The sequence below is a fragment of the Rhodnius prolixus genome, unplaced genomic scaffold (assembly GCF_049639745.1).
Source record: "Rhodnius prolixus isolate KJV_2025 unplaced genomic scaffold, Rpr scaffold_4, whole genome shotgun sequence".
NCBI classification, from domain to species: domain Eukaryota; kingdom Metazoa; phylum Arthropoda; class Insecta; order Hemiptera; family Reduviidae; genus Rhodnius; species Rhodnius prolixus.
Window position 1 is genome coordinate 40,370,762 of NW_027411614.1, and position 20,651 is coordinate 40,391,412.

At 30.7% G+C, this 20,651-nt stretch overlaps 2 protein-coding genes across 6 annotated transcripts; one reads left to right on the forward strand and one right to left on the reverse strand.

The window, feature by feature from the left end:
* Positions 1-807: 807 nt before the first annotated feature.
* On the reverse strand, positions 808-6,006 carry Pex13 (peroxisomal biogenesis factor 13). Of its 2 annotated transcripts, none has more exons than XM_074130538.1 (7): positions 5,818-6,006; positions 4,653-4,865; positions 3,797-3,902; positions 3,495-3,636; positions 3,110-3,313; positions 2,834-3,028; positions 808-2,676 (listed from the first exon to the last, which is right to left on the reverse strand). In XM_074130538.1, the coding sequence occupies exons 1-7, from the start codon at positions 5,871-5,873 to the stop codon at positions 2,603-2,605; spliced, it is 990 nt and encodes a 329-aa protein (XP_073986639.1). In that variant the 5' UTR covers positions 5,874-6,006; the 3' UTR covers positions 808-2,602. The 2 variants fall into 2 exon arrangements, with proteins under 2 accessions (XP_073986639.1, XP_073986640.1); XM_074130539.1 differs by lacking the exon at positions 5,818-6,006 and adding an exon at positions 5,188-5,210.
* Positions 6,007-7,186: 1,180 nt separating this feature from the next.
* LOC141455451 (uncharacterized) lies at positions 7,187-20,554 on the forward strand. 4 transcript variants are annotated; one of them, XR_012459293.1, is made up of 17 exons: positions 7,187-7,608; positions 9,621-9,697; positions 10,180-10,257; positions 11,158-11,316; positions 11,406-11,594; positions 13,438-13,464; positions 13,742-13,786; positions 14,040-14,123; positions 14,815-14,904; positions 14,987-15,022; positions 15,133-15,243; positions 16,950-17,039; positions 17,143-17,220; positions 17,944-18,057; positions 18,136-18,367; positions 19,698-19,758; positions 19,925-20,554. XR_012459293.1 is itself a non-coding variant. In XM_074130536.1 (16 exons), exons 2-16 carry the CDS (start codon positions 9,629-9,631, stop codon positions 19,703-19,705), a joined length of 1,410 nt encoding a protein of 469 aa, XP_073986637.1. In that variant the 5' UTR covers positions 7,187-7,608; positions 9,621-9,628; the 3' UTR covers positions 19,706-19,918. The 4 variants fall into 4 exon arrangements, 3 of the variants coding, with proteins under 3 accessions (XP_073986637.1, XP_073986635.1, XP_073986636.1); XM_074130536.1 differs by lacking the exon at positions 19,925-20,554 and having other exon boundaries at positions 19,698-19,918; XM_074130534.1 differs by lacking the exon at positions 19,698-19,758 and having other exon boundaries at positions 7,189-7,608.
* The last annotated feature ends 97 nt before the right edge of the window (positions 20,555-20,651 follow it).

Genomic DNA, 20,651 nt, shown 5'->3' on the forward strand with positions numbered 1-20,651 from the left:
CTTCTGGTAACATGACATAATTTGCTTGACTCCCAAAGCACTATGAATGATATCAGCAGAATTATATGACGGGAAGGTTTCAGAGTGAGAAGCGCAATTTTAAGATCTCTGCTAGATGACAGAGAGATTTTATGGAATTTGCCGACTTAGATGAAAAACGTCATACCTCTCTTCATGATAAATTGATCGACCAGGCCACACCGTTTTCCCTCACTTAATTGAAAAACAACACATGTGGATTGGTCAGAGTTGACCTTAAGAAGTTTCAATAGGATGAAAAAATAAATGCCATTTCAGTCAGTAAAATTTATTTTGCCGAGCTTTCGACCTAGGGACTAGGTCATCTTCAGAGCTAGTTTAGAAAGTAATATTTACATTTCAGGGTTGGTGTGTTTTCTGTCTTGACTGTTCATGGAAGTTTCCTTCAATCAGCTTACAAGTCAGGCGTACTGTGTAATCTTCAGCATCAACATTCCCACATACATTTTTACCCAAATTTGAATGGTTAAGGTAAACTGAGGAAGTTTACGAAATAAACCCGATTTCTACATGAATGTGAGAGCAAAGGCTGGAGAAAAATTTCAAAAACATTTTCTGATATAAACAAGTACATCATTATTATTAATTTCTGGTTTTAGATTTCCATCTTCCCAGATTCCTGTAATGATTATTTGACTCATAAATTCACTGCACGGAATAATGCAATGCTGACAGATAAAACGATAAATATTTATGTGGTACGATAAAACAATTGTCCAAGCAGAAACTTTTAAGACGAAATATTTTGAGATAAGGAAAACTCGCTGCACAGATACGATACGTTTATTAGTTATGTACAAAAAATTTATTATTATAAATAAATGTGGAAATGCCATACACTCCAAGTGCTAAATAAAACTAATTACGAAAATAATAAGTTTAGCATTTTTCAATTATGTAATACTACATTTTTTATTGCAAATTTTTAGGTTTATCTTTTTTTATACCAAACTAAAAATTGTTTTTAATCAAACTTTTGCCCAATATGCATTTAAAAAGTAACGATAAACAGAAATGTTAGAGGAAAAAAAAAGGATTTTTATGTCTGAAAAATGCTATAATAAAACTTAAAACAAAGAAAATCACAATATAAATTCACAAAAAAATGTCAATATTTTAAAAAATATTTTTAATATTTCACAGCACAAATAAGTTTCCTTCATAATATAAAAATTGAAGCAATTTAACCACATAAATAAAACTGAAAATTCGTCAAAAAAATATTTTTACATTTTTATTTTTTTTTAATTAAAAAATTGTCAACACGTCAAATGAAAACGTTATTTTTCTTTTATTACACACCAGTTTATTTATTTAAATTTTTATAAAATGCATAAAATTAGTCTTATAAAATTAATAATATTTAAAGTTTTATTTAGTTTTAGAAAGATATAACGAGGAGTCGCTTTTATATTTCAATAAATATCATTTCTGGATTTGAGGATACAAAATATCCTTATTAACCTAAGGATAATTCAATTTTAATAAATCGATTAGAGTATAGAAGTAGAAATCGTTATCACTCCTCTCATTTTGTTGAGTTATATCAACTAACGACGAAGGTTGGTTCAGAACGCGAAAAAAAATCGAAGCCCCTCAAAGTGAAAGCGCAGTACTTAAGAAAAAGAGTTGAGTAATTAGATATCGATAATACGGATGAGAGGCTATTGACTCAAATGTAGATGCAAAAAAAAAAATATGCAAGAGGTCCCACTTTTCACATTTTTTGCAAGACGAATTCGTCACTAATAAAACCACTTTTTTGGGTGATTCAAGCAAACTGATTTTTGGTTGATTTTATTAGTCATAGAAACATTTTTCTTCTTATTCTCACTGGTTTCGTACTATCATTCTTAATAGAGGTTAAATCATCAGTTTAATATATCTGAACTTATGTAAACTTGAGTGCTACAAGTGTAGCGTATGAGAGAAATGTTAAAAACGAAAATCAAATTCCCTACACCAAAATGCTGATGAATCAATTACTCCCTGATGATGGATAAAAATCTGAAAGCGGCTAAGAAATGGAAAAACACGCGAGCTACGAAGCATAAAATCAACGAAATGCTTAAAATCTCTCATAAGCCACAAACGAGAAGTTCCCGATTTCAATGGAGTATTGGGTTTACTTATCAGCAAAAAATTATGTAATTATTCACCTCTTTTTAGGTTTAAATACTCGTAAGTTGCTGCTAAGTTTACATTAATGTCTAAAAAGCTTTATACGAATGAGCCACAATAACACTAGCGTTACCCATCAGCTATTTGAACTCCACAAGAGATTGTACTTGTTTTTTCTGTACTCTAAATCAGTTTATGAATGCGACTTACAAAATTTGAAATAATAAACTAAATAATTTGAACCCACTCCTCTAAAAAAAACTTTTTAAAATCTACAAAAAACCTAATACAAAGAAAATTCACAACTGATATTAACACAGAGTAAAATATTATGGTAAAAACAAATTATTTTTCTTTCTGTTGTGTTTCTATACATGTCTATAAATAAGTCTTTGGAAATTAATAGTAGTTCTGTTTGATTATTTGCCTTAATTTCCGTTATTTAAATTTCGTTTGGTAACTCATTAGCAGAGTTTACAGGCTCTTCAACTTTTTGGACTGATGTTTTCGCTTGTTCTGCAAAATAAGAGAAGCAGTTAATTAATATAATTATACTATTTGTATCCTAAGAAGTATAATTTAAATCCAAATAAAGTATAAAACCATTCAATTCCAACTGGAAGAACCAGAGCCTTTTATGTTATTAACAAAAATGATAATAAATTTTACTAACCAAGATTTCGGGAGACCCTATTTGCCGGTATATAGCCCACATTTGTTCCTAGTTTTGCTATTGTCCAACCGTGATGAACTCGGAAATCACTAGGTACAATGAGAATATCTCCTTTTTTGAAAGGTATTTCACCTCTGGCAGGATTTTCAAAGTTACATATAGCCTGCACTGATATACCAGTTGAAGGATCCCAACCTAATTTACAAATATATAAATTAAATGTTTCGTGGTTAAATATGGTTTAACCAATAACAAATTGATTCTTATTTTACAAACCTTCTGGAGTTTTAGAATTAATCTGAGGTGCGAGTACCCTGTAAAGAATGTAGGGTGCCCCAAGCATCAGCCCGAATAAACCAAGGAGTGGCCAGGTGCTAGGTTGAGAAATCTCAGGGCCAACATTGGAAGCCGTAGTTCCCAGTACTTGTGATTCAGCTGCTTTCCACACACTCTCCCTTAATGGAACCTGATTCACCAGACCTGTTGCGCCAAAAAACATTAAAATATACATGAAACTGCCAATTATAGTTACGGCAAAGTTCACTGACAGTGTCATTTGATACTTCTGGCGCACAACACTTTAAATTATGCTTTCTTTTACATATATATATTCCAGAGAAACATTCAATCCTCTCTCAACTGAACTGTTGTAAACACTTACCTAACATATATAAGATTCTTCTGTACATCCAGTAGAGAAACTTCAAAATTGAAAGAGATGAAAATATATTCAAAGCTACACTTCTTAGTTTGGACATATTATCAGCCACACTTAACACTGACCTAAATGACATGTGTAAAGCCTGAAATGTATATAATCGTTTTCAATTTAAAAATACACATAATTTCCTTAGGTTAAACAAACTGAAATTCTAGAAATTTATTTAACTAAAATTTTATTTACTAACAGATACAAAAAAACAAGGAGTAAAATCTTAAAGGAGTTTAAAAAAAAAAAATTACCTGATATGTGGATTCCAACATCAATGTTATTGAAGAAAATGCTCTAACAAAAGATTCTATAGATTGAAATGTATTATTAGTTGCTTCCTCCGCTACTTGTAAAAATCTAGAAAACATTATTAAACATTAATTAAAATCTTATTTTATATGTTAAAAGTATATTTTTAAATAATGATGTGTCGAAATATACTTTAAATAAATACAAAACTGCTTATTTCTCAATTTCAACTACATATTTAGAGAGATATTAGACGACAAAAAAACGTATTTTGAGGAGCTTTCATCGGCCAAGATAAATATAAGTAAAAGATCAATATGGAAAATGAGAAATCAGTGACATTATCCCTTTGTACTCCTGGGCTCAGTGATCCAGAGAACTACTCCTAGACATTCTTTGGAGACAAAATGTTTTTCTCTTTCAAAAAATTCTCCACAAAAATGCAACATCAACTGGAATGTAAAATTGTTGCATTTACTTCTCAGCAAAACTAATAAAAACTGCTTCCTTTGTCAGGACTATGACTATACATGGCTGGCTAGTGATTGAAGCTTCTATCACCTTACTATTTCCAATTTTGTTTCAATACTTTCAGTAAACCGAATCGAACATCTCACTTAATTTTGCTTTGTCTTCTAATGAAATAAAATTGAGTCTAGGACGTGTATTCAAAATAATTAGACATTTCGATAATGGGTCCTTGAATCATATCGAGAAATTTGCAGCTTCTTTGCTGCAATACCATTCAACAATATTGATTAATCAATTAATTTAATTGACAAATCAATTAAACATTTTTACAGAATTTCAAATAATGTCGAGTTCTATATTTTAAACAGTAACAAATATTTCCCTCACCTACTATCATAATCTCCTCCTCTAAGCCCAAATCCTCCTCCGTAAGGCATACCGTATCCGTACATGCCATATCCACCATACATCGGACCACCATAGCTCATATGATTACTCTTAGAATGAGGTCTCGGTGGAAGGGGCGGAACCTGCTGGTTGCCTGCTTGCGCTCTTGCAATAATGCGCTGATAAACCGGCGGTAGGTTCCCCACATTTGGTCTGAAAAAAAATATCGTTTCAGATACATTAAAATTATTCACTATGAACCAACAAAGATTCATTTATAAAATCGAGTTACAAATACAATAAATGATACAATTTTTCATTTGTGACATTTCCATAATTTTAATAAATATGTAAGCATTTCTAATAAAACTAACTTTTGCTAATGATTGGACCGAACCTAATGTAGATATACTTTCCAAAACATTATAATTAAAAAGAGTAATTACATTAGCCCATCGCCCATTCCTTAACATGATTGAATCTGGAAAACTAAATATAAAAATAAAATGAAAATAACAAAGATCATGAATTTTACCTTGACATTACAAAAAAAGAATGAATATACTACACAATTCAACACAACCTATAAAGGATAAAGTTTGGAAATTTATCTAGAACTTGCGAAAATTGCGCGCAATTATTTTTAGGCAATATAAAGTAAAATTGCAACTGTCTAATAATTACAATCGATGATTTTTCAATGCTTAAATTTGGCTCCCCGTAAACTTTGTTTTTAAATGCATTAAAGAAAAAGGGCTTCAAATTAATAAAAAATGGTGGAACATCTACTTTTTAAAAAGGAAAAATTAATCTAGAGAAACACAATATCTTGTCACTCCTGATTGCAATCATAATATATTATTTTATTAAACCTACTCGAATAATTTCCTCATTACTCTTACGTAATAATAAATCAATTAGTGTCATTTCTCGAAATTAATATAAAATTAATTAATTTCGTTTTAACTACCTGATCACGGACGCCTTGTAAAGTCAAAAATAGCAAATCTCATCAATAAATTAATTTGAAAAACGAAAAAAAATTAAAGAATTTTTAAAAAAATAAAAAAAATAGCAAAATTCATTAGTGGCAATCCGCCCATGAGAATGATTTGTAACTTTTGTCAAATTAAATATTTTCAGTATTGAATATATCACAACTTACGAAAACTGCATGTTTCTTAAAGTCGAAGCTTCCCATGGTTTCCCTGGAGCACTCATTTATGTATAGGCCACTTTTTATAATTATATCGTAAAAATACATTACCCAAAAATAACGAAGTACTCCTTACATGGTTGATTCGATTGGCACATTACCTGCTCTGCTCACTGCTTATCAGCTGATATATGGCACAAGTTAAAGAGTAGGGCCTTATGTTAGTGGTGGCTGTATTATTCATCGTAAGTCAGGTTTAGTGTAATTTTAAAAAAATATATATTTATCTATATTCTGTAGAACATACTAATTTCCTCTACACAGATTTTTTTTTGCCAAAGATTTATTCGCTAAGAGGGTTATGTTATAAAACAACATTTTTTCAATTTTTTTTCTACCATCAGTATTTTTATGTTTTACTTTATTAATTAAACAACTTATTTTTTAGCAAGTATACATTTTTCATATCTGTAAAATAAAGAGATTTTTGAAATGACTTGTTCACCTTGAAATGTTTGAATTTGAAAAGAGCAATAACAGCTTAACGTAACTGTATATATTTATCAAATCATATTGAAATATTCATATAAATTTACATTTATCTTCGTCTGCTTTAATAATGAAAAATGAAAGTAGAATTTTATATTGAAACTGCCTTTGAACGTCACATTCTTGGATCATAGTAGGTTTGTAGTTGATTTTAATTTTCTGTTGATTTTCCGTGCATAGACTTCCCTGTGAAAATTAAAAAGATCTCCATTACACACCACTAATATTCTTCAGTGCATTATGGTGAGAGAAAAGCATGGAGAAAACAAAGTTAGTGAAGAAAGTATTATGAAAAAGTTTGAGATGATTTGAATTTAATGTGCCTGGCGTAGATGATTAATCCTAGAGGAAGAAATTCACTTGTAGTTAAAATTTAAGACGTGAAATATTTATGACCTTGCTAGTTTACAGAGATAAGTTATCTTGGTTTGATTTAAACATGATTCCTTGACATTTACTGATACTCGGTTTCCTTTACTAAGATTATTGGCTGCCCTATTTTACAGTCCGGTAACAAGTGAACATTGCACACGGCTGGTTCACCATTAATCCTTGGAAATATGTTGGTTACATCTCTCTGCTGTACTAATAATCCCCAGAACCCCCTACCTTTTTGATTTCTTCTTAATAAATGTTGATTAAAAAGGAAATTATTCTTTGCAGAAATAGATGCTAAATATCAGCAAATAAATTTCCTACGTTGAGGTTTTTTTAACTGTTACTGTTACTAGTAGATCCGAAGGGAAGGTTTAGATTTAGATGTGAATTAAAGCCTGAGACCTATGGTTCGAAAAGGAAGGAGGGCTGGCTCTGGTTAATGGCTGCTCCGCTGCTGGTAGTGTAGACCGTTGCACATACTCTGCGCTCTGTCGCCTGCAATCCATACTATACCTTACAGAATGTTTAAGGGCACTTTGCATTTGCAATACTCCAATACAAATACAAGTAGTTGTTCCAAGTTCGTGTTTGAATAACCACTGAGATGTTAACGAACAATTTCGTGGTTGCTACAGAAGTCCTTTTTTTATTGCTATTTAAAGTATAATAATGTTCTGCGAATTAAATCTAGTATTATTGTTAATTTGAACTCTTTTTATATATAATGCAAATTGGATATATTAAGCGAAAAGAATCAGCATTTTCTTTTGTCTTGAAGGGACCAGTTTATTGTTCAGTAATATATGTACAAAAAGCAAATAGAATATGGAATTAGCGTCTACGGTGCATTTATCAAAGGATTAGGATGGTAAAGTAAGTGATTATTAATAAATTTTAATATGTTATTCATTTTTTATTGAACTAAAAAATTCATTTGTTAACTCACCCGAGGGAGAGATTCTTTATTTTTTGGTATAATTTTTATGTTTAATACTTTATTTTCTCTTAAGTTTTCTTACTGTAAAGTAAAAATGAAGTATTGACTTATGTAAGAGTGATCTAAAATTAATAGAAACTTCTAATTGCGGGAAAACCTCATGATTCAATCCATTTGTTTATCAATTATCACTACTAAGAAAACCATATTAATGAAAGTTGTTTCAAAATTGATCATTTTAATCAATTATTATTTTAAAAATTAATTATCACGGATTAATTTACTTCCTGATACCCTTTCTTGTAATTACTAAATTATAAACTTCACTTGTGATTATCTAATTTATATTAACACACATCTTTTTATTTAATAATTTCATTCGCAAAAACACTTTAATAACTCAACTTTTGTGTATACTGCCCAGTAAAATGATCATAGGTTGAGTGACTGTCTGGACTAGACAATAGTGGTTGCTGACAAAGTTTGATTATGAACTGACTGCGAGTCAATAATCTTTTGGTGAAAAGGAAATCATTTCATTTAATCCCCATTCCCTCTGTGGGAAGTAGATGGATTTACATTAATGCATCTTTTCCGAATATGGCTGAAAGCTATTCTTCTTACTGTTAAAACTGTAATTGAATGATTTTTACTGTCATCTGCAAACTGTAATAGAATACTAAATGACTTTTTATTTGATGGATTAATAAAGATTTTATTAAGTAGGACTTATTTTTGCAGCACCTGAGATGGTTTCAGAAAACTTAAAATTTAAGCAAAAAGTTGTTGGAAGGCCACCTCAGGCCGTTTCAATTCTTCACTTTAGGGATTTATTGCATTTGAACGCATTACTTGCAGACAACTATAGAACTATTTCAGAGAAAGGTTCACTAAGTCAAAAGTTACTTTCTATAGTGCAGAAGTCTGTCTTCACCCTTCCTTTAATATTCCTTTCAGTGAAATATCACTTTCAAGCAGGCTTACCATAATTTTTTATCCAACCAAGACAATTTCGAGTTTTGTTCAAAATACGACTAGTTGCCAAAAAGCAAACATTTTGTAGTGATAATTATCTTCGCTTTTATGCTATTCTATTGTTATTCCTTCATCTGCAGAAACTTTACTTACCTATATGCACACTAAAACGTCATGAAAATCGTCTCTTAGACGATTACTTCCGAAGCACTACTTGTCTCATTAGTATCACTGGTAGTTCTGAGTCCACTATTTGATATTTTTCTTCCCACCAATCACTTTAAGTTGTCCATCTTCTCTCCAAGTCATAACCGAATCTGAGTTGTAATCCTCATAGCTGATCATCTTGTTGCAATAGTTCTACCTTTATTCTCTATCCTTTAAGGTTTTCTTTTCTTTATGCGGTAGATGTTCGTTCGATAAATTTGTTCTGCTTGAAATTCATGCGCACTTGAACATCAAGTACACACCTTAATGCTCCTATTCAACATTGCGTTTTTTTTTATCAAGCTATATTCATTATCAAAACAAATAATTGCTTGTCTGTCATTTATGCGCTCTAACAACCTTTACGCTGACGTTTGCCCTGTTTCTTTTTCTTCCACAAACTCCCCGTTACTCGCTTCAAGAGTGAACCTTTCCTTTGTAAACAAACACATTATGTTGATTCTTTATATATGTCCTTTCAGTGGTCGTACCTTAGTTTCTTTTTACGATATACATTCTCAAAAGCTTCTTCATCTTCATTTCTTATATAACTCAATATAATCTAGCTCTGCCTTTCCAGATTATTCTCTGTTACTTTCGACATTCACTCATTAATCATTAGTCTTAATAATATAGGACTTGATTTATTTATTTAAGGTGGGATATTAATTCGCAAGTAATTCAAATTACTTATTGAGATTAACCTTGTTTATTTATTCTTTTTGCTAATCATTTACAATTTAAGAGTGATCATTCTATTTTTTAGGATTAGTCATGGGCGGTGTAATAGCACAGGACTTGTTTAGGGCAAAAGAAATACTAGCTCCTCGTCCTGTGAATGAGGTAAGTACAGATATAATGTTTCTTCCTCTTCTTATCTCTTCGGTATTGAATAACTAGGGTCGTATAAACTGGGATACGTCGTGGATCGGTGTCTCCATGCAATTTACTTAGATCAATTGTTTAATTTTCAAAACGCGCCAGTCTAAAGAAGGTAATTCTTTACCTTCCCAAAGATAAGATATGTAGTTGTAGCATAAGTGCAACATTCTGTTCAAAATATACCTTTTATATAGTAAATATATAAATAATCGTAATACACAGTCCGGACATCGGCAGTGCACTGATAGAAATTCCGGGCGTCAATGCTCTCGCACGTTGACAAGCCTTAAATTAAATAAAAAATAAAATAATATTAATTTAAACATTAAAATTCTTAAGATGATTGAACCAAAAATATATTGATTACATCTTATGATACATAATGACTGTTATTGTATATATATATATATATTGGTGCTATAAAATTTGTCTTTCGATTTCAGCCTATGTTACCAAATCTAGTGACATTACCTCTGGTAATAGTAAATGGATCCTTCAGATGTTTGGATCAGTTGGATGTGGTACGTACTTATAACTACTTTTTAAAGTTATTTAACGACAAATAAATTAATTTGAGATAGTATAAATTTCCCTTAAGAAACAGAAGTTCTTTAATTGAATATGGATGCACTATTGGCTAATTTCTACATCTTTTTATTACTGACTTATGAAATGAAATAGCTCAGTGGTAACGTGCAGGCTTGGGAAACAGAGTTCCCAGTTAGTACTGCTACCTTTAGAATTATACTTCCACAGTGTTACCTCTACAGCACACTGTCCATCGTGTTGCCTGTGGATGAATCACTGACGACAGTGAACTGCAAGGTTCTGAGCGCCAGAGATTAGATTAGATTCACCTTGTAAATAATTAGAAAGTTTCTGTGGAATAATATTTGACGTGCCCTCTCTATAATAAAACGAGAGTCCTCTCTCTCACTGTCTCTTTCTCTTGTGAATTGGGTGAAGGTATAGGTCTAGAAGTTTAAAAAAAAATCTTGTATCTTGAATTTTTTCATTTAAATAAACTATATTACTACTATAGGTCTACAAAATTATTGTACGTTCAAAATATTCCAAAAACGAAGATTCACAGCATATTTATCAATCCTCTTTTATCTCCAAGATTACTTTACTGCTGTAAGAAGAATTGCGCTGGTCTTCAAGACAAGAATTCCAGGTTCCAATCTAAATACATATAATTCTATCGATCTAAATCAGTCATTAATTGTTCTCTTCCTAGGGGCATCCTATTCGTTAAAGATCTTAGCTATCGCCATTTTCTCTAAACTGTACTAAATATTATTTTTGTTGAATTGTTTGGTGAGTGAAGTGCTGCAACTTTAGGCTTAAATTCCAATCTGTTTCAGCACGATTTTGGCTACTAATATTTTAGAAATTAAAGAATATAATTAATTTTATAGGATGAATTGGAAGATTTTTTACGATATCTTTGTAAATATACAGCCGGTAAAGAACAAAGATCCAGGTATCAAAAACCAGCTTGGTGGGTAGACGAATTATTACCTTTCAGCTTAAAGTTTGTTAAAGGTCATAAGCTATTGCATTTCAACGATAAATTTGTAAGTTTGTTAAAATAATGACCTATTCATTTATTAACAGTTTTAAATTACTACAAATATTAAAACGGTGTTACTTATATTTTTTCCAGCGTCGAATGAGAAGTTTGGTGAAGGCTGTCTATCATCATTACTCTTCTAAAGATCTTCTGAAGTTGTCCTCAGAATTTTCCAAAATGCATGTTTTATCTTTACAATTTAGAGCATGTAATGATGGCAGTTTAGTTGTAATTAATAAATTTTTTGGCAATATTTTAGTGAGAATACCTGCATCAAATGTGGTAAGACATTCTTTAATAATTTTTATTTTTAAAATATGTACTATAATAACGAATTCCTGTAAGTTCATACATGTCTTTTTGAAAATATTTAAATTTTAAAAATTATTTAATTTCAATATTTTAAATTTCTTTTAAAATATTATTACAAGATAATTGATCTTTGTTTGTTGGTATTGTTCAAAGAACAAGTAGTTAAAAAGAAAACTTAAGCACGCATAATTATAAACTGGGAGCACAACTGTTGATGTCAACATAATAATCGGCCTCTTTGGAATGTATCAGATTTTTTAACTTTTTTGGTGGATCAACGACTACTGGTCTTAAAACCTAAGATTTCTATCTTCTTTACTTTTTGGCCACATTATAAATTTATCGTTTTGGACTTCTTTTTATAGCGCTTTAGTAATTATTTAGTTGAGTGAAATTATTGCTTTCCACATTATTTAGCTTTGAATGATCATTGATTTTCATAAATTGTCGATTAAGGTGTATTCATTTAATTTTTTTTTTTTTTTAACTACATTCGATCAATTGAAAGAAATTTATAATTCAACGATTTTTGAGTATAATAAAGTAAGTGATTCTGGTGGTCCAAGGTCTTTTTAATTCTCAGCTATCAGGATTTTGTGCCCCGAATCTTGATAGAAAAGATTAGTTAGAAAAAATTACTCATCACTATGAATATTATTTGACTTAGGATTAAAATGTGAAGAAGAATGACCCATAACGCCTCGAGTGCATAGTCTATGGTGAATAATTAGCAAAGAAAGCCATGTTTTTCAGTAAATAAAAAGGCACTTGCAATGTAAACCTTTTTATTTGACCTATTTTCGCCTAATTTTAGGTAAAAAAGTAGCTAATAATAGATAAATTTGGGGACCGTTTTTGTAGAAACCCAAAAGAAAAGTTATTGAAGTGGCAGATTTTGTTGGTAAAAAGTTCAAATCTTATTCTGTTGAGAATTTTTCATGTTTTATTAACTAACTGTATATCGGAAGATGTTCATGCAATTAAAATTAGGAAGAATTATGAACATTTCTTTGTAGAACACTTTCCACGAACAATTGGAAAATATGTTTGATTATTACTTTACTGATCGGAAACTTTCTTATAATTGTTGTACCAACTTTTTTACGAACGTAGTTCGCTCTTTGGCTGAAAATGAAAAAAGGATTTATTTCAGTGAAAATAGAAAATCATCCGAAACTTATAGAAACACATAGTTTTCTCTTTCGAAAAATACTTGTCCATACGTGTTATACACCTTTTAAAAATGAAATATGTTTAAAAATATAATAATGTTTTGGATATGAACATTGTTAATAGATTATCCTTATGATTGGCCGCTCCTCAATATTCCTAAGGATATTAAAGTTAAAGCTGCAATCTCAATTTGTGTGAAAGTAAAATGAAATAATATTAACGAAAGAACGGCTGTTACTACTTTTGATTAAAATGCATTCATTTCACTGTAATTTATTGATGGTATAATAACTGATCGGATAAAAAATTCAAGTTAGACGATTAAATATAGTCATTGCAAATGTTAGTTCACTTGACTATATTATTTTAGTTTGTAATTATTTTATCACATTTCTTAATTAATTAAAGTCAAGAAAGACAATATATTTTGAAGTTCGTAGATTATTTTTTACAAAAATGACATTTCTGTAAGCAACTTAATAAGGTGTAAATCATGTAGGAAAATAATGGGAATTGTAGATTTATAATGTACTTTCTACATAGTTCTTCAACCTAATTTTTTTGCTACATAATTTTTCAAAAATATCAAAATATTATTTTATGAAGTCCAAAAATTTATGTATAATAATTTTCTGTTTAGGAATACGACTATGGCAGACCGATAAAGGTAAATATAAATATCTCATTATAAGATTGATATTAAATACGATACCTCGGCTTATTGTGTACAGAGTTCCCATAAGAATAATCCATTTAATTAGCGAAGTTATAATGAAAATGTCCTTGCAAATGATGCGCCTTAAAATAAGTAACTAATTTTTTAAGTTAAAAGAATGATAAGCTGCAGGATCGTTTAAGCCGCATGTTTCATTTTTTAGAAATATCAATTGATTAGGTACGTATTCTTTGGCCATTAAACATTTATTTTTATTTTATTTTTTCAGAAACGCGAAGTTAACTTAATTGAAGTAGTTACTTTGGATGATGAGGTAAGCTATTTCATTTCAGATACGGTTTTTTTTTTTAATTTGCTGTTTTATTTCTTCTCTTAGGAACAGAAAATGTAAGGTTAGCGCTAAATCTTGTGCCAGAATTCAACTTTATTTGAATAGGTTTGTAAGTCGATTTAAAAAAAAAGCTATGAGTATAAACATAAAAGGCATATCTTTACCCTCCATGTTAACTTATATTACAAGCTGCTTTTTCAAAAGAGACAGTTCTCACAAAAACATTATATTTCAGGGTAGTCCAATTAAACAGGATGGAAACATTAAAAAAGAAGAACAGAATAACTCGTTTATTCAAATGGTTCAATCAGAGAGGCAGGTGAGAAAATTAATCTTTAAATAGTAAAAATTAATAATTACAGTAAATAAATAAAAAAATTATAAATCAAATCGTGAACAGAAAAAATAACCAAGACATTTTCGTTTAAGAAATGAAATCTTTATTGTTTTTTAGCTTCTTGATAAAAGTTATTCGGTTGTTCACTTAATAAAGTGTCCCTAGGCTACGTCTTAGCCTTTTTCCAGAGTCGACATAGGTCTGGAAGTTTTTTTCTCCATACATTCCCGTACTAACTAGACTTCTTCGTTGTTCTATCCCTTGCTCCGATTTAACAACCTGTATGCTTCCAGTTCATCTTAGTATCCTCAACTCCCCTTCTTCCGAAACAATTTCTCCACATATTCTCCAGTCTTCTCTTGATGGCTAAATCACTATGCTTATGCGTATTTATATTTCTTTTTGCCTATTTCCATCTTAAACGTCTTTTTTCCTAAAATCTACTGTTTATTTCTTGGTTAGTCACCCGTCGCACCAACCTTAACAATCTCACTTTCGCCCTTCCTATTTCTTATAAAATTAGAAAAGACAAACTAATGAACTGGTGGTAAATTGTATTAACGTTTGTCATCTAGACCCACAAAAATATAATTTCTTTGTTGAATTGAATATTTGGTTTGTACTTTCGAATATGTAAAATTGTCAAAAAAAAATTAATTTATCAACTAAAAAGCAATTGCAGGGGAGAATTGGAGCACCCGCTAGTGTTGTAGATGATTCCAGCATAAACGAACAATCACTGAAAACAGATTCGGTTCAAAATGTGAGTTCTTTTTATTCCTGTAAAATATGTGACAAATTTATCTCTTTTTTTCTGCTGATTCTATACGTATTTTTTGTTTTAGCCAGTAGACACGATTGAACTATCTGATTCCGATGATGTAAGTATCTTGGACTACAACTTAAAATTTTAAACATGCATAACTTATTGTAGAAAATTATCTTAAAAAAATATTATCATGGAAAAGTAAGCATTAAAACTTATTCACAGGATATACCTGTTCTGAATTCTCAACAATCAATTAAATCCAGATCATCTTTTACAAGTAGAAGATCAAAACTTAGTGATTTAACGCCCAGCCCTAAGAAAAAATTAAGATTGGTAAGTTTCGTTTGCACTTGTGCATGTGTACTTTGCCTTTTATTAGTTGTGGAGAGGTGTGTTAATTAAGTTATAAAAAAAAAGACTACTTTAAATCGAAAGTTTTGAATAAGATTCCTTATGTTCTATCCTTGTTGTTCCTTGGTCGCTTCGTTTGTTTTCAATAAATAACTGTCCTAAATTTGTAAATTTTATGGGGTTTAAAAACTTTTTAAAAATCCAATTAAAGTGCCTATGAAAATAGTCAAATTCTATACATCGAACTGATGAGCCATATCTGATGATGGTAGAAAATTCGTAGCTGGTCAGAATTATATACACAAGCGTGCTTATTTTAAAATCAACAATACTTTTGTTCTATTTAAGGCGCGTCAACACCTGAGGTCACTGACCACTGGAGGCTTTTTCATTTCACTCAGCTGTCCTCTAGACCGAGTTTCCTCATTACAGACAACATTATAATAAACTTCTATAAAAGAAATCTATAAACTGGCAGGCACGCTTTGAAGTCTAAAACCGATAGAAAGAGAAGGAAAGGAAATCGTAACTATAATAAGTATAGACTTCTAAAAAGAACTATTCTGCGACCTTTATTGTCAGAGGGATTCTATAGTGAAAAACCTGTGATTCCATCCCCAAGAACTGCTGTCTTGGAAGTTATTTATTAAAAAAAAATGAAACATTCAAGGAACAAGCTATTTCCGAGGAAGTCCAGTGCACTAACTACTGAGCTAATCTCGTTTTTGATAAACAATAATAAAGCTTTTTCAAATCAAAGTGTTTCTAAAACATATAGCAACAGTTGCACTACAACCATCTACATTTTTAGGAGACTAAAGCTGCAGTGATTGTGCGAGCATAAATTTGCTGATTAATGATTTCAAGCGAAGCAAGTGTAGTAGTCACGAAACTTGTGTAGTTCGATAACTTCGAAGTTAGCAGTTATGAGGGGATGGTATCTCATGAGTTGAATCACAGGTTTTTTTTTATCATAGAATCCCTCTATCCATTAGATTTCAGAATTGTTCTTTTTAGAAGTCTATGCGTATTAAAATTAGATTTCTTTTCCTGACTATGGACTTTAAAGCATCCTATTCGGTGAGACCCCATCTGAATTGATGTTATACATTTCTCTTGTCAAGAAAAAACTTTCGCCTAAGCAAGACAATGATTTTTTATAGTCTTATCAAGCTGCAGTTTTTCCTCGCATTCGCAGTTTTAAAGATTATTCTGCTAAGAGGTGGACACGTCACTTTTGTATTTCAGTAAAACAAAACAGGGAACGATTTTCCACCAAAATGGCACTTATGAGATTAAACCAACCACCTTTCACGCCTAGAAGTGCTTTTTATTTGAATTTTCGAGGCTTAGACCGAATTCGAACCCAGAACCACAATGCATGTTAGCTTTGTGGTTCTCACTTCTAACCGCACGACTATCGTGGCGTCTAATAGAGGGATAGAGAATCATTCGTTAAAACTACTTGTTACTCAAGGAGATTCAAAACGAATATTTTTGATTCAAAAATTACTTCAAAAATTTGCTTCAAAATTGAAAGTACCGATTCCTCTAACTAGTTAACTAAGGGAAAATAAAGTAGCAGTTTTCCTCGTGAAAAGTTTCCTTAAAAAATAATAATAATAAAATTTGAAAACATTATAACGTTACTTAAAATAACTGGATATCGCTGTTATTTTACTTTACAGTTCGATAAGCTGAACAGTTTACAAAAAAATGGATGCGTTTCCATTTATCCTTTAATAAGTTTGACCGATGACGATGAGGAAGACGATGATGTAAGTAAACGTTTATAATTTTTTCAGACATAAACGTTTGTATATAGATAATTATTTTGGACTATACACGATTTCTAGATAAATATTTCTAAATATATTTCAGGATTGTCAAATTGTTGAAGAACTAGAATCAAACAAATGTTTTACTGAAAACAGTTTACTATTGACATCTCCTTCGCGGGTAATTATATAATTTTGCTTCATATCTACTATAGTGTTTTCAATTTCTCCCTACCAGTTGGGTTGGATAGATTTTCGTCAATATATTCTATTTTCCAATATTTCCAGCCCAGCCGTCTCCTCTTCTAAAACATCTTTCCATTGCGGTGGTATTAAATTATTTTCTCTCACTTATTTTTGCATTGCTCTTACACTCTTAGTATATTTATTTATAACTTACCTGATTCCTTTTTTAATTTTCGCATTCCTCAGGTTAGCTTAAATTAGAACATAGGCGAGTTCTGTTCTCTCCAAACAATTCATCCAAAAGAGGTTTTTATGTAGAACCCTTTGTAATTAGTACTTGCCTCTATTCTCTTAGACTAAGATTTTATGCGTATTATCGCCTGTGGAATCTTTAGTCTAAAGATCTCATATCGCAAACTAGCATAAAAAACCATTCCTCATCTTCTTTCATAATCTGCACAGGTGATAGACCCATTCATTGTAAGACACTGTTTATTTTCTGAGTGTGTCGAGAGACAAAGTTGATTTATAAGCTGAGTTTTAATTAATGTAGTTTCTTGATTGCAAGGTTTTTAATCAAGTAATTATTGTATACTATTATTATGTATTGATGAGTGAGAGGGCCATGACGATAATTGCTAAATTATATACCGAATCCATTGTTTTTTATTTGCTTTACAAATTGGGATTGGTGAAAAACACTGCTTACGTTTTTTAGGCCTTCACTCTTAGCCGTTCTACATCATTAACTAGATCTAAAAGAGATAATAATAATTATCAGGATGAAATCTGTCAACCCAGGTTACCTGATTCATCTACATTATCTAGTCAGGTTTGTGATCGGAATGTACGAAAGTTTGTTTTAGTTTCATTACTTCTTTGCTTAATTTTTGTTTATGCTTATTTTTAGGACACATTCCTCTCAAATATTGGGCTAATTAAAAAAGATAGACTAGAAGAAATTACTTTTTTGCAATCTCGTCAACCTAGGAGAAGATTACGCCGCCTCAGAGTACCCTTGTATCATATGCCTTTAGAACTTCTGCCAGCACTAGTGGCTAGAGGTGTAATTAACCCTGCTCAATTAGAATATAATCCAGGAGCCAATCAAGAGAAGAAAAAGAGAAGAAAGAAACCGATAAGTCAGTAAATTAGGTTATATATTTTACTTTTATTGTTATTTAACTTTAAAGCTTGGTATACCCAGTTAGCTTTCGATGGATAAAAAGAAAATTAACTTGAAAATAGAATACTTTAAAAGTGTTATTTGGAAGAATATAATCTGACTTTATGATGACCTTAAATTAATAAAGAAACTAGTCTGCTACAACCAAGTACAGTGGTTCTTGAATTTAACCTCCGCCACTGATCTCGTTTCCACATCTCGTTGGCTTGCAAACATCTTACTGTCATTTTATAGAGGTCTTCCCACCCCCATCTCTATCTAGGAGCTTCTTTTGTCTATGATATGGCACGCTGTACATCAACCTCATCGAAACCTCTCTTTCTAATAAAGACGACTATATATAGCTGGGAAAAGCTCCCGTATTTTTTTTTTTCCTTAATGCGGCTAATCCTGTCCTATAAAAACTGGCTTTCCTAAGTCTTTTAATCTTGCCTAGACCACAACCGAATGATATTCTTACGTACCTACAATTTAGCCTTTCTGGAGAGCTTGAAAGTCCACAGTACCTTTTGCAGTGTTTAGACATGCCGTTTAATCAGCTGCCTTCTTTCCTTAAGCTCATCCATTACTTCCTTCTTACCCATCAGAATTTGATACTGTAGACTGAAATATTATCCTTGGGATTAACATTTCCACTTTTTTGCATTGTCTTAATCTTAATCTTTTGGACACGTAATGTTATTTATTTTGTAAATTTCAAGAATATACTGTACGTATATTACAGTAATTATAGGCTAGGTATCGTGAGAATTCACTGCAGATTTGTTGTTTGTAAGCATTTCATTTTTCATTTATTTATTTTATGATTAATTTGAGTCTAGGCACACTAGGTATCACTAGGAGGCTGAAACAGTAAAATTAAAACAAACAAAATTCCATTGTTTTTATGAGGGCAACCTTAAACGTTTAAAACATTGCCTTTGTTTATGAAGGATTGGAAATATCAAATAATGTTCGCTAGCTAACAAATCGAATGTGTACGCGTTCTCGAGACAGTGCTGAAGACTACTACTTAATAGCGAGATGTAGACAAACAAATCACATTTTTATTTTTTCAAAACAAAAATAAGATATACATGGTAATGAAAATAGACATCTATCGAAAAATCTACCTATATTGGCCATAAAATTTAAATTTCAATTATTCAGTTGTACATAGCTTTCTTTTTTTTGGGCATGAGGTATTCATTATTTTATTTAAACATGAAATCAAAGATTGTTAGTCGTTCAGTTAGCGGATTAACTTTTATTTCCTTGACTGCATCAGTGATTTCTATGCTTTCTAGAAAGCTGAGATATGAGATATTTGACACTTTCCAGCCAGAGATCATATCACAACAAAAACTGGTAAGTAAGATCCTGGAGCTAGTAAGAAGGGAAGGATTTACCTACTAGATTAGTTAGGGGATTGGAGCCATAAGCCTCTTGCCTGTTGAGTCTTGAGGAACTGCTCCCACTTCTTGCCCCAATACTATTCAATGCCTCTCCAATCGTTTCTTATTTTATTTTTAAGGATATAACTTACCAAATGGAGTTTATCTCAAGAATTGCAGTGTGGTGTTGTCAAGACTTCCCATCAGTTACATTTGCGATATGTGAAGTTTTTGGACAATCGATGTAAATAATGTTTTTTTTATATTTATATTATGTATTTTTATTTATTTATTTTTTATTTTTAAGAGAAGCACCTTATAGCATTCATGAAATATTATAAAGTTGAGACCGTATATTTATCTTAGAAGTAATATGTCTTCTCAATTTTATGTAAATAGAAATTATTTGTTAAGCCCAACAAAAAAAAGTCTGATTATAAATACATGTATAAGTATTACAAAATATATTATTAATTTTGTAAAACTATCATATATTTTTTTTCAGTTGAATAAATTTATTTATTTTTATTTGAAATTTCATCCTTTTTAATTAATACTTTTTTTTTTACTTTTACAAGATAATTTGTTAGTTACTTGTTTGATTAGTAGCACTTATTGACTTTGATTTCACTGAACATTGTTATTGGTTGAAAATGATTGTTAAAAATGTATATTTGTTTTCATCAGTAATCTCTGAAGCCTAAATAACGTTACATCTCTCGAAATTGACCAGATTACTTTTAATACATGTAATTATTCCTTTTTTATAACTTGCGTGTACTAAAATTTTTATTTATTTAACCTGTTGCCTGTTCTAAGTATACTGTTTACTTGATAAAGTGATTAGTTTTTTCATACATAAACAGA